Genomic DNA, 13,704 nt, shown 5'->3' with positions numbered 1-13,704 from the left:
TCTGTTCCCTTCTTAGGGCCTAGGCCACTTGGCAGAGGGGGAAACTCAGGCCAACCCACCAATCTAGATTCCAACCCAGGAACCCTATGCACAGCAGCTATATGCTGCTCCCTTTCATGGTTGCTGCTGCATTCCCTTGGCCTCTTCCCTCCTGGCCCCTTTTCCTTCAGGTTACAGCTCTCAGGTCCTCTCAACTCTCAGATTTAGCATATGTAGTCAGTCAAGCTCCCTGTGCCTGAGTGGAGCCCCCTTCCTTGCCCTGCTTATCCCAGCTAGGAACAACCTGCTACAGTCTGGCAGCTCCTCTTATCTAAACTTGCCGAGCTCCGGCCGATTACCTGCTTCCTTGGGGCCTCTCTCCTCTGCTGCTCTTTTCCAGGATAGGGTTGAAGCAGCAGGGGGCTGGCAAAGGCCTGTCATACCCCAACATCCAAGGGCTTGGTTTTCAGAACGCACCAAGCACTTTGAATTTGAAAAACAGACGCCTTTACAGTGCCTCGCAAGTCAGCAGTCATCTGAAAATCCTGGCCTCCAATCTGTTCGGCCTAAGGTAGGAAATACTCACCTGATCCTAAATGATCTTCAGGGAAGAGGCAAATAAAGGGGAATGACTGTTTCTATTGCCATCTGACTGGCGTGGTAAGGAAAAGGTGCTCTGACAGCCTGTCTGGAATCGCTTCTCGCTGACAGACACGGTCAATAGTGCTCAAAGAGCAGCTCTGTTATGGTCAGTTGTTGGAAGCCAGCCCATTTTTAAAAGCTCCCTTTACGGTAGAAAACGGTTTCTAAGATGTTGAGGAAATAGGTGGGTGAACGGCTTCTAACCAGCCTCAGCTTCTCTTACCAGCGAAGTCCTTAGACACTGCAACAGAACCTCTGTGCAGCAGCATTTTACTCCAACCGTGAGTATGCCAAGGAGGCCCTAAAACTTGCCACTACTACTGTCATGCTTCTGTATCCAATCCATTTGATGCGATCGCACAATATACAATAACCAGGAAGCAGCAAGTTCTGTCAGCTCACAGTTGACATCTGCGGAACAATCAGTGCCAACAGCATACAAGGAATAAACATGCTGTGCTTGAAAACAGACACAAGTCTATATACTCAGAGAATCATAGAGCTGGAAGAGACCTCTGGAGTCATTGAGTCCAGCCCCCTGCCCCAGGCAGGACCAATCCCAACTAAAGCAACCCAGCCAGGGCTTTGTCAAGCCAGGACTTAAAAACCTCTAGAGATGGAGATTCCACCCCCTCCCTAGGGAACCCATCCCAGCGCTTCCCCACCCGCCTAGGAAACAGTCCAACCTAGACCTCTCCCACTGTAACTTGTACACTGCATTGGATACAGAGTTTAGGGCAGCGGTGGGGAACCTCAGGCCCGGATGTGGCCCCACGATTGCCTAGATCTGGTCCCAGAGGCTCAGAGCCCCCCCACCAGCATTGGAGAGCACATGCTTGTGCTCTAGTGCTTCTGCTGCCCCCTCGGGGGCTGGAGCACACAAAATCTACTAGGCTGGGCCCCCTTACGCTCTGGTGTGCAAGGGGAATGTGGAGAGTGTCTTTCTCCTTCTCAGGGGCCACAGTGAGGGGGTCCCCCCCCCCCGATTCTCACTTGTGTGGCCCCGACTGATTTTTCTGTGGGTCAGTGGCCCCCGACCCAAAAAAGGTTCCCCACCCGGCTTAGAAATCAGTGCTCACACACAGTAGTACAAGCCTCAGCCTAAAGCAATTCCAGTTTTCCCAAGTTCACTCAAGATAGCAGTACTTGGATCATACAGAGCTATTTTCCTGGGCCTAGGAGATCATATCTAAGTAACCTGACATAAGAGCTATTTAGGGACATCTTCCATCTGTTGAAGACAAAACTAGTGGCAAGCCCTCTGAGAACAAATATCTACATCCATTTAAGAGCAAGGAAGACATATGATAATGTGATAAAATACATGTTCTTTCCCAACTATCTGCCATTACTATCTGCCAAAAGTTTAGGACTCCGAGTCCTGTCTCCCAATAACTTTAAAGGTGCTCCGTGATTTAAAGATGTTCTGCAATTTTCAGTGCTATCTGAGGGATCTGCTATGCCATTGAACCCTAAAATCACTACATAGCCATATTGAAGGTAGACTTCCTTTAATACAAGTCACATTTTATTTTAATCCTCTCTAGAAGCTTTATCTTCAGGATATTTTATTTGCTAGGTGTACTGAGTGGCTATTACTAATATTAAAAGTTGTACAATGTGGTAGCAACATTTTTTTTGTTAACTTCTAGGAAATTTTTCTCCCCAGAAAATTCAAGCTTCATTTTCCCCAGTGTATTGGGCCTTGCAGATGGAATTTATTTTATAGGGCTCCCCATTAATATAATGTTAAAGACAAGTAATTGCAAGAAAACTAATGCAACACAGTTTTCGTATATACAACGCTGTGCCTGTGTCTTACGGGTGAAGACACATGAGGAAGGTAATCAACACCACATACTGTGGGATAGGGTTATTGACAAATTTGCTTTTTACTAAAAATGCTCTTACCCTTGACAAAGCCCTCCAGCTGGTTGATAGGACAGTTTGAACTCCTCACTGGAGCTCACCTTGATCAGCAAATACAGGAAGTCCCCAAGTTACACATGGATCGTGTTCCAAAAGTTTGTTTGGAAGCCGGCTGTTTGTTTCTATGGGAAAATGTGTTCTGAGTTCCAATGCTATAAATGGTAGCTAGGTTCCCAGGCTAGCCCACCAAAGCCTATTTAACCCATCATGTAGCTGAAATCTACTATATATTTGAGAAAGTTTGTGCATCTGTCTGTCCATCCGTCTGTGTGTTCAAGAATGCCTCCTAAACCAGGAGTGGGGAATCTCAGGCCCGGCGGCTGGATATGGCCCATGGCTTGCCTGGATCTGGCCTTCAAGGCTTAGTCCCCGTCCCCCCACATTGGGGAGCCTGCGCTGGTGCACACAAAATCTACTAGGCTAGTTCCCCACTAGGCTCTGGTGAGGGAGGGGAATGCGAGGAGTCTCTCTCCTTCTCAGCCAGGCATCACAGTGAGGGGTTTTTCCCCTGTTTCTCACTTATGTACAGCACCCTGACTTACTTTTCTGTGGGTCAGTGGCCCCCACCCCTTTCCTAAACAGTAAGAACTAGGACCACCAAATTGGGTGTGTGCTTGCCTTCCTAAGCAAGGCAAGAGCCTAGTTGTGCTAGGACAGTGGGATTTGCCCAGAATACGATTGTTTCTCATAAAACGCAAAGGGAGTAGCCTGCTAGCAGACACGGTTACACTGCAGAGTGACCACGGGGGGGCGGGAGCATCAGCAAGAAAATGGCTCGTTGAGGGCAGGGCTCTGGATGTGGCTGGCCACTGTACACACGTAAGGGAGCAGGTGGCTGGAAAGCACCCCCCCCACCCCCGCTTTGGTGATCAGCCAGCCTCCTGCACCCCCACCCTCTGCCCCCCTTTCCCTTCTAGTATAATCAGCAACAAATTATGAACACGTTCACTTTTCCCAATCACCTTGCAGCAAAAAAGACAAGCACCCATTTTTCTACCTTATGAGTCCTTTTGGTGGCCAGATTTAAGCTTCTGCACACTTGACAAAAATCAGTGCCACATACAGAGTTATAAGTATTAAGCTGAAGACTGCAGAACAAGAACTCACATATATCAAACAGGAGGTGCCAGCCAGAACTCTTGACTAGAGCACTGGCTAGTATGACAGACCCAGGGAAGCTGGGTACAGTAGTTTGGTGGACGGCAGATGTACCAGGACCTGGGTGAATGGTTTTCTGTTCCTGAATAAGAGACTGCTGCCACATACACAGGCAGGCACCTGAGGCTAATTAAGAGCTTGCCTGAAGCAGCAGGCTAATCAGGAACCTGCAGCCAATTACACCTGGCTGGGCTACTTTAAAAGGATTCCCCTCAAGTAAGGGAGGGGGGAAAAGGACAAGAGTTAAGGACTGAGAGGAGGAAGTGTGTTGCTGGAGAGCTGTAGACTGAAAAAGGAAAGAGTGTTTGTGCTGAAGCAGGAAAGATTCGCCCAGGTACCAGAGAGACGGTACTAGGGGAGTGGTTGGGGAAGTGGCCCGGGAAAAAGGCTGCTGTATTGGAGCTAGAGGAAAACCCCCGTCAGCTGCCACAACCTAGGGTTCATGGGCCAGAACCTGGAGTAGAGAGCTGGCCTGGGTTCTCCCTGTAATCCTCCCCACACCACTAAAATGTCTGCTCCTGGAAAAGGAGGCCAGGGTTATGGAGGGTTTTCACCCCAATCCTTTAACTTTGCCATAGATGAGACTGGCTCAGTAAACTGGACCGTGGTCTCTAGAAAAGACAAAAGGCAGCGTGGAGGGTCACAGCGAGCCTCTGAGGAACACAATAATGGCCTAGTAGTGCAGGACGTGCGGGGCATGGCCGGAGCTTTGCCACACTAGAGATGAAAGCTGTGTTTTTATTTTGTAACTATCATCTAGCGCAGAAGAGGTATACCCAAGTAGCTTTCAAAAGTCAATTTGTAGAAGAAAAGATCAACTAAGATTTCTTATACTGAACCAGAATGCAAGGAGAATTGGGGGGGAGAAGCTGTTTGTGAAATATCGATCAGCATTTAAGCAATTCAAAGTAAAGATTTCTGCAGTTAATTTTGTTGCTACTTGGTTTTGGCATCCGTCATTTAAACCTCTTCAGACGTGTCCCACTCTTCAGTCCAGTCAGCCAAATTAAGGATTTGCTTTGTGTAAACAAGTTTGCTCCTACAGCACAGATGTTTGTTTATGCACCTTCAAGTTACAGAAAAATGCCACCTTTTTATATGTTCTTTGACTTTAGGGAGCTGCAAAGTCAGGGGTGGGCAATAATTTTTGGTGTGGGGGGGCTCACTCCAAGGTTTTGGAAAGTGGTCAAGGGCCACACTTTTCTGTGGAAGAGATGTGGGGTCTAGGATGGAGGCTGGGTACATGGGGTAAAGGGACTGGGGTGCAGGAGACAGTGTGAGGTCTGAGAGGGATTGTGGGTGAAGGAGGGGGTTGTGACCTGGGTCAGGGGACTGGGGTGCAGGGTCTGGGAGGACGTTTGGGTACAGAAGAGGATTCTAGCCTAGGGGAGGAGTGTAGAGGGGGTACTGGGTTGGGGGGAGTTATGACCTGGGGCAGGGGATAGTGACCTGGGGGAGGGGGTTGGGGTGCAGGAGAGGCAGGGGTGCCAGAGGTAGGCTCTGGCTGAGAGGTGCTTACCTAAGAGTCTCCTGGCCAGCACCCCCAAGGCAGGCTGGGCTCCCTGTCTGCTGCAGCCCCAGATCACTTAGAGCTGCAGGCTATTCCCTCTATGTGGCTCTCAGCCGCAGGAGAGGGAAGAGGCTTGTGCTGCCCCCAATCACCAGGCCAATCTCTCAGTTCCTATTGGCTGGTCGTTTCCAGCCAACAGGAGCTGAGAGATTGGCTGGGGGTCAATTCCTATTGGCCGGTTGTTTCTGGCCAACAGGAGCTGAGGATTGGGCTGGGGGCAGGAGGATCACACAAAGTCTCCCCACTCCTTCCAGAGCAGAGAGCTGCTAGACTGCACTTTAAACCCATGGCAGCTGTGTGCTTGAGAGTCCCGTCAGGGTGTCCATGGGCCGGAGCCGGTCGCTTTGCAGGCCAGATCTAGCCCCCGGGTTGCATTTTGCCCAGTCCTATGCAAAGTGATCAGTTCTTGATGCCCAGAAGAACTTTTCTATCCTTTACAAATCAGAGCACAAGACGAAATTTTTTACTGCTTACTTAACATGAAACCAAACACTTGGAGTATATTAAGTTTAATAAAAGCATAAACTGTGCCATCAAACAGCTAGATACAGGATAAGACCCACCAAGAGGCACCCTAAAGCTTTCAACAGTAGACTTCATACTCCATGGCCACAAATTCCCAGTCACCAACACAGGAGATAGCAGCAGACTGCACTGTCATTCATTATTTTAGATATCTATACACGTTTCAGTTTACAGCTCTGTATCTAAAGTTAATGTCAATGGTAGATACTGATCTGCATTCTGAAGCCAGTGTATACTTCCCCCACCCGCAAAGTAACCAAGCCAATAACCTGGTGGGTGACAGACAAGAGTAAACAGGTGTTCCATTTCCTTTCCTGCTATCAGTCCAAGAAGAAATAAGTGAGACAACTCTTCTAGCTTTTTTGGCATCCCTGTTTAAAAGATCTACCTAGTGAAACATGAATTCCCTCTTTCTGTGAATCACAATAGGCACACAAAAAGAAGTGATTCTAATTTGTCAAAGGCTTCTCTATACCTGGGCTACGTCTAGACTGGCATGATTTTCCGCAAATGCTTTTAACGGAAAAGTTTTTCCGTTAAAAGCATTTGCGGAAAAGAGCATCTAGATTGGCACGGACGCTTTTCCGCAAAAGCACTTTTTGTGGAAAAGCGTCCATGCCAATCTAGACGCGCTTTTGCGCAAAAAAGCCCCGATTGCCATTTTCGTGATCGGGGCGTTTTTGCGGAAAACAAATCTGAGCTGTCTACACTGGCCCTTTTGTGCAGAAGCTTTGCGCAAAGGGACTTTTGCCCGAACGGGAGCAGCATTGTATTTCCGCAGGAAGCACTGATTTCAGACAGCAGGAAGTCAGTGTTCTTGCGGAAATTCAAGCGGTCAGTGTAGACGGCTGGCAAGTTTTTCCGCAAAAGCAGCTGCTTTTGCAGAAAAACTTGCCAGTCTAGACATAGCCCTGGAGTTATTCAGGGTGGATTGATTTAAAGTGATCTAGATCACAGATTTAAATGACCAAGGGAAAAAAAAAAAAAGACACGGATTTAAAGTTTCCCACTGATACTACTTCACACATTTCTTAAACAATGGTGCAAATCTGATCCCTAAAACACGTTAATTTAAATTCACTGCAGCATTTTACAACATCTAAGAGGGAAAACTTAGTATAACTTTGATAACCTGATTTTTATTAATGTAGGAAAAAGTGCATAATATTCATTACCTGTGTCAAGCTGTAGATACAGCAGCAGGAGCACACTAGGAATGGAAAGAACTAAATCACACAAACAGCTTTATATTTTATTAAACTAAATCTTTAGTGTTACATGAATATTTCACATTTGCAAATTCTGCAGTGTCCTGAGTTGCTGGGTGATAGAAGTTCTTAAACTTTTTTAAATTTTCAAATGTTGTTTTGAAATTTTCAACTTCTTGCATGGCTTACACTTAGCACATTTTTCTTTTTTCCCAGGGAACAAATTTCTTCAAAATATTCCCAGACAGGGTCTCTTATGCCCAGAAGCCATGATAACTTTTCTGGTGTAAAAGAATAGGAAATACAGGAAGCTGCATATGCACTAAATAATGTCTTTCCTTTTTCTTTCCAGTCCACTCCACTGTTCTTTCTATGCTGCCTCCATTCTTTCCTATAACTACTTTCTCTGACATGGTTGGCCCAGGTCCACCACCATGTAAGTACGGAACCAAAAGAATCCTACCCAGCTTCTGTCTTTCTTTTCACATTACTTTATTCTGCTGAAAAACAGCAGCTGAAAACCCAGAATTTTCAAGCAGGAAGAACTGGTAGTGAGGCTGGTCAGACTAGAGCCATTAATTCATTTTTATGAGGCTGTAAGTGCAAATGTACCATGTTTGTGATGAGAATTAACTAACTTATTTTAAATGAGATTAACTAATTTTAATTTAGTATTTTATTGATTTTTTTGTAAAAAAAGATCCAAAATAGCCTATTAAACAACAACTGATTTAAATAAAATTTTATTTAAAAAAATCATTGATTTTTATCCACCGTGGTTATCCCTGACTAACTATTCCAAAATAAGAATGCCCATACATTAAATTATTTGTGATAGTGCCAAGTATAGAAAAGCCCAGGTGTTTTGTTAAGGCAGAACTAAGTACTATGGGATATAAATGAACTGATCTTGCAAGATCTTGCACCCACACTCGCAGATGTAAGAGATCATTTGACAGTGTACTCACAGCAGTGACTAAGTCAATGTAGAAAGGACCATTATTACAGTATCCACACAGTAATAGTAATCCATCCCCTATTCCCAACTTCTAGTAAACTAAATGTACCTAGTTCTTTTTTTTTAAGCCTGTTATAGTCTTGACCTTCACAACCCCTCCTCCCCCCCCACCCCACCCCCAGCAAAAAGTTTCCTAGACTGACTGTGTGTTGTGTGAAGAAATATTTCCTTTTGTCTGTTTTACACCTAAGCCTATTAATTCCATTTGGTGACTTCTTGTTCTAGTGTTATGAGGAGTCAACAACACTTCCTTATCTACTTTCTCCACACCACAAATGATTTTAGGGACCTCAATCACATCCCCCCTTAGCCCTCTCTTTTCCAAGATGAAACGTCCCAGTCTTATTAATCTCTCCTCATACAGAAACCATTCCATTCCCCTAATCAATCCTGTTACCCTTTTTGGAATCTTTTCCAATGCCAATATATCTCTTTTGAGATGAGGCGACTTCAGCTGCATGCAGTGGTCAAGATGTGGACATATCATGGATTTTCTATAGAAGGAAAATATAGTATCTTGTTTCCTGTCCCTTTCTTAATGATTCCCAACATTCTGTTTGTTGCTGCATGTTTTTCAGAGAAATATCCACAACAACTCCAAGATAGCTTTTACCACTCAAAAAAGAGAACTTAAGCCCTATCGTTTTAAATGTATAGTTGAAGTTATGTTGTCCAATATGCATTACTTTGCATTTGTCAACACTGAATTTCATTTGCCATTTTGTTACCCTGTCTCCCAGTTTTGGTTGATTCCTTTGTAGTTCTTCACTGTGTTGAGTAGTTTGGTATCATCTGCAAATTTTGTCCTCTCACTGTTTCCCCCTTTTTCCAGATCATTTGTGAAAATGTTGACTAGTACTCATCCCAGAACAGATCCGTGGCACACCACTACTTACCTCTCTCCATTCTGAAAATTGACCATTTATTCCTATTTTAACTAGTTATCAATCCATGAGAGGGCCCTCTCTCTTATCCCATGACAGATTACTTGGGACTCTGCCAATGATTTTCTGAAAACCCAAATGCACTACAGGCTGCACCTCCCTTATCCAGCACCCTCAGGACCAGACCAGTCCCAAATGAGAAGATTTGCCGGAATAGGGGAGGTCCCTTCTCCTCATGGCCCACGCAGCTCTGCTGCCACCCTGGCCATGACCAGAGCTCCACAGCCACCGCTGGGGTCACAGCTCCCTGGCCATGACTGGAGCTCCATCGTGGCTCGGACTAGAACTCCCTAACCTGCCATGTCCCCCCAACCCCTGACACTGAGCTCCTGGCTAAGTCGCTGTTCCCCCCTACCGCGCTTTTGCCCTGCCACCAGACTTCCCTGTTCCTGGACTCTGTGGTCCAGGAATATCCAGACCACGGATGCTGCCAGACCAGAGTGTCCTGGTTAAGGGAGGTACAAGCTGCATATCCACTGGATCCCCCTTGTCCATAAGCCTGTTGACCCCCCTCAAAAAATTCTAGTAGACTGGTAAAGCATGATTTCCCTTTACAAAAACATGTTGATTCTTCACCAACAAATTATAGACTAATATATGTCTAACAATTCTGTTCTTTACTATAGTTTCAACCAGTTGCTGGGATCATCTCTGGAGCCCTTTTTTAAAATTGGCACCGTATTAGTTATCCTCCAGTCATTTGGTACAGAAGCTGATCTAAACGATAGGTTACAAACCAGTGACAACAGTTCTGCAGTTTCACATCTGAGTTCCTTCACAACCATCTGCTCCTGGTGACTTATTACTGTTTAGTCTATTGATTTGTGCCAAAGCCCTTTACTCTAGCATTTGACTTTAACATTACAGCCCTTTAGTGCGATTGCATATTTCCACCGCTTGACTGTGGAGTTCTCCAGTGGGTAAAATCCTTCCTTCAAATGCCAATACTCACTGAGGGAAAACCTCACCCTAAGCTTAAAAATCACCTCTATTAAATAAGTTTGGCTACTTTTGTCATAAGGAACCCCTAAGATGACTATAATTAGCAGCATCAGTGTTAGTTTGTTTCTTTTGTAGTCAATTTCCCTTGTGTTTTCCACAGGACAGGGGAGAGCAGAAAACCCCACATAATTCTTTTTAAATGTATAAAAATTGCAAAGAGATTCCAGGCAGAACAGGTGACAAACCAATAACCACTTAACTTCTTCATTAAAAATGACTATATTCTAAGTTGTCAGTACCCCTTTAAACCAAAGGCTCTCCAGACAGAGTGATTTCAAAAGATACATTCAAGACCTATTGGAAATATCTATTTGTTTGATTCCTCAATAAAACCTAGTCTTGCAAAGCAGAAAACTACACAAACAAAAGTGGCAATTTCTAAATGTTTAAAATGAAAGGAAACCAGTCCCACTATACAAAGATAATATACACAAAAAACAGCCACACTAGTAAAGTCATAGCTATGTAAATTACATAATCGGAGGGTGGGGGAATGACCACTCATTCTGATCTCCAGGAAGTATGATAAGTTACCTCTAATTAAGCCATTTAATCAGATAACCCTTTTCGAACCTGTAACTTTTTTAAATACCCATCTTTTATAAGGAGCAGATTTTTCTAATGTATCTTATCCAAAAGATATGTGAAGTGTTTTGTGGACAATATACAGCACAATGAAAATATTTTTGACATTCACTTCCTTAGGTGACCCAAAATGACATTTGTGGTTCCACTACTGAGGCCAAGGCAGGGAAGGAGAGAGACACTTCAGATGAAGAAGCACAGGGAGGGCCCAGATTTGGGACTGTCTGGCAAGGAGACTGGAACGGTGAACGGGAACGGGAGTCTGGCCTGTGATGAGAAGCCTGAGCAGTGAAACTGGGACTGGCTGAGCAGGGATTGGGATAGGTTGAAGGAGACAGGGCAGAGGAGTCATGTTGGGGCACGGAGGGGAAACAGAAGAACTCACGCCAATGCAGGGCTGGCCTTACCATGAGGTGAACAGAGGGGCTGCATCAGGTGCCAGACTGGGGGTGGGGGGTTGACACTAGGACCCCAGAGAATTGAGACCTTTCAAAGTTTTGGCCCAAGCGAGGGGACATGGGGGCATCATTTGAGCTCCCCACCTCAGGTGCCAAAATGTTGTGGGCCAGCCCTATGTCAACAAGAGCAAAGTCCCCTGCAGAGCCTGGAATAGAATTCAAGAATCTAGAGTCTCACTGCTCCTCTACTATTAGCACAGTGGATTTGACAGACATGTCAAAGTTTTCCATAATCCTCTACTGCTGGTCCACATAGCAGTAACATGTTCTTCGCCTCCACCATTAGTTCAAGTGGCAGAAGTTTGCATGGGGGGAAAACTATTGGTTCCAATAATATGGGTGTCAATATGATGCCACACAATAGAACTTGTTTTAAAAAGCAATTTGGAAAAAAAACCCAGGAAGTTACAAATCACAATTTAAAAGTCCTCCATTAAAACGACATTAAAATTGCAAACTTAAGCGCTCAAAAGTTAACATGGGCCCAAATTAAGATTGTCGGCACCCCCAGCCTTGCATTACGATACAGTCTTTAACGCAGGATGGGGGTCTATGCAAAGAATGGTATGTGATCCTATAATTAGGGACGTTAAAATGCATGCATTTGTGTAAACGTGTAACCCCTGAATTTTTCAGCAGTTACAACATTTACACATGTGAGGGTGGGAGCCAATTCTCACAGGGAGCCAGTTTAAAAGTTGGCTCCCTGCGAGCACAATCTCTGTCCCCCCACCACTGGGGACCAAATACTGTCTAGACCACCCTGATAGACATTTATCTAACCTACTCTTAAATATCTCCAGAGATGGGGATTCCACAACCTCCCTGGGCAATGAATTCCAGTGTGTGACTACCCTGACAGTTAGGAACTTTTTCCTAATGTCCAACCTAAACCTCCCTTGCTGCAGTTTAAGCCCATTGCTTCTTGTTCTATCCTCAGAGGCCAAAATGAACACGTTTTCTCCCTCCTCCTTAGGACATCCTTTTAGATACCTGAAAAAGCAGTAGCACAGGGGCAGGTGGCTCTGCATGATGCAGGTGGCTTGTGGGGAACCCCCCACTGCTGCCTTTGTGGAAGGGAGCAGCATGGGAGGTCGGGGGGGAAGACAGGCGGCTTGTCTGGAGTCGGTATGCGCAGGAAGCTGGCTTAAAATTCCCCCCTCCCCCACGATGCTGCCTCTGTATTGGAGGCAGCAGTGGGAGAGGGAGGAGGAGATGCATGTAACGGAGAGGTTCATCTGTTAACCGTGTACTTGGATACACGTTCACATCCCTATCTTGAATAGTGTTTATGTAGTGAGTAGGTAATCAATATTTTGTTTCCTCATTTTTCAACATATGGACCCATGCCTTATTTACTGCACACTATTCAAACTCTGCAGGAACTACTAGATTGGAAGATACGAGAATCTGCCACTGCAGGGTTTCTTGCTGAGACACAAGCAGAAGGATTATGGATCTGATGCAATCTATCTATTCCCTAGCTCCTAAATACAAATTTAGGCTTCCACTTTGCAAATTTAAATAAGACTTACTATTAAAAAGAGAACGGGGGGGAGGGTGCAAGAAACCCTAATGAACTATATATCATTACCATGGGTTTTTTTTAAGTGGGATATTAGAATTAGTCCTTTGAAAACAACTTTCAGGAAACAAATATAAAAACAAATAAACTTTTTTTACTGACGTTGCAATGACTGTTACCACAGAGGCGCATGAATCCAGATACTCAGATAGGCGTCTCATTCAGCTATGTTCTTATTTGGAAAGATCACCGTTCTAAAAAGAGCAAAAGTGCCAGAATATAAGAATATAATAAGACTAACCTCACCAATGTTGAGAAATATCAGTTTCCACTGTTTGTCTCAAAGGTGATCTCAAATTTCAGCCCAGAGATGACTGGGGACAGTATGAGAACAGGACACCAGCATGGTCCTGATTTGCTAACATACTGCTGTAGTCTCTATGCTCTCTTTCTCTCAACATGCTAGGTTTTAACTTTCTCCTTCACTGGCTGCTAAAAACAGTGGCCAGGCACTGACGCTAAGTTGTTTCCCAGTCATCTATTACACTTCCCTATCATTCCATGTCCTCCAGCACCATTTGCACCATCATCCAGCCCTTTCAATGTTGAATATCATTCATGTCTACACAATTCTATGTGATTAGCGTAATACACTGTATTTTACCCAGTATCCATAATGTTAAGGTCCAAAATCATAGCTATACCATCCAGTTTTCCAACCAGTCCTGTTTATACTATGTCACCGTGTAGCAATTCTCAAAAAAAAAAAAATCAACTTCTCATGTCTGATTTTGAGTCAAACAACTAAATGTATTTAAATCCTCCAGCACTGAACATGAGCATAAAATAGAATTGGTAACTTGGACAAAAGCCTCTTTTGCTCTTAGGTCACTTGTTCAAAATGATAGACTTTTGGGCACTATCAGTCATTTCAGTGTTAATAGGATGAGTTAGTAATCAGTACAATTCCCAAGGAGTTTGGGGTAGTAGGACCATCTATCCACAAAACATTGGGAGAAAAAAAAAAATGTTCTTGGTGAAAGAGCGAAAGGACTGAGAAATCAATTTTATGCAGAATTTAGGCTCTTCCTTCAATGATAATTTTAAGCCAAGATTTAAGTGACAGATGACTTTGAATGACTAACTTGATACACCTTAAAG

At 44.5% G+C, this 13,704-nt stretch overlaps 1 protein-coding gene across 2 annotated transcripts in view; it reads right to left on the bottom strand.

Annotated features, from left to right (window-relative positions):
* PIAS1 (protein inhibitor of activated STAT 1) overlaps positions 1 to 13,704 on the bottom strand; it is a 102,629-nt gene that overhangs the window by 70,556 nt on the left and 18,369 nt on the right. The window contains exon 1 of one of the 2 annotated variants that reach the window (XM_014578062.4): positions 12,706 to 12,797. The exons of the other annotated variant lie outside the window; for it this stretch is intronic. Within the exon in view, the coding sequence (XP_014433548.2) occupies positions 12,706 to 12,735 (30 nt within the window). The 5' untranslated portion in view covers positions 12,736 to 12,797. Of the gene's footprint in view, positions 1 to 12,705; positions 12,798 to 13,704 lie in introns of those variants that run through there. 2 annotated transcript variants of the gene reach the window in all.

The sequence above is a fragment of the Pelodiscus sinensis genome, chromosome 14 (genome assembly GCF_052426305.1).
Source record: "Pelodiscus sinensis isolate ZL-2025 chromosome 14, ASM5242630v1, whole genome shotgun sequence".
Taxonomy (NCBI): Eukaryota; Metazoa; Chordata; order Testudines; family Trionychidae; genus Pelodiscus; species Pelodiscus sinensis.
This window is presented reverse-complemented; position numbering and strand designations above follow the sequence as displayed.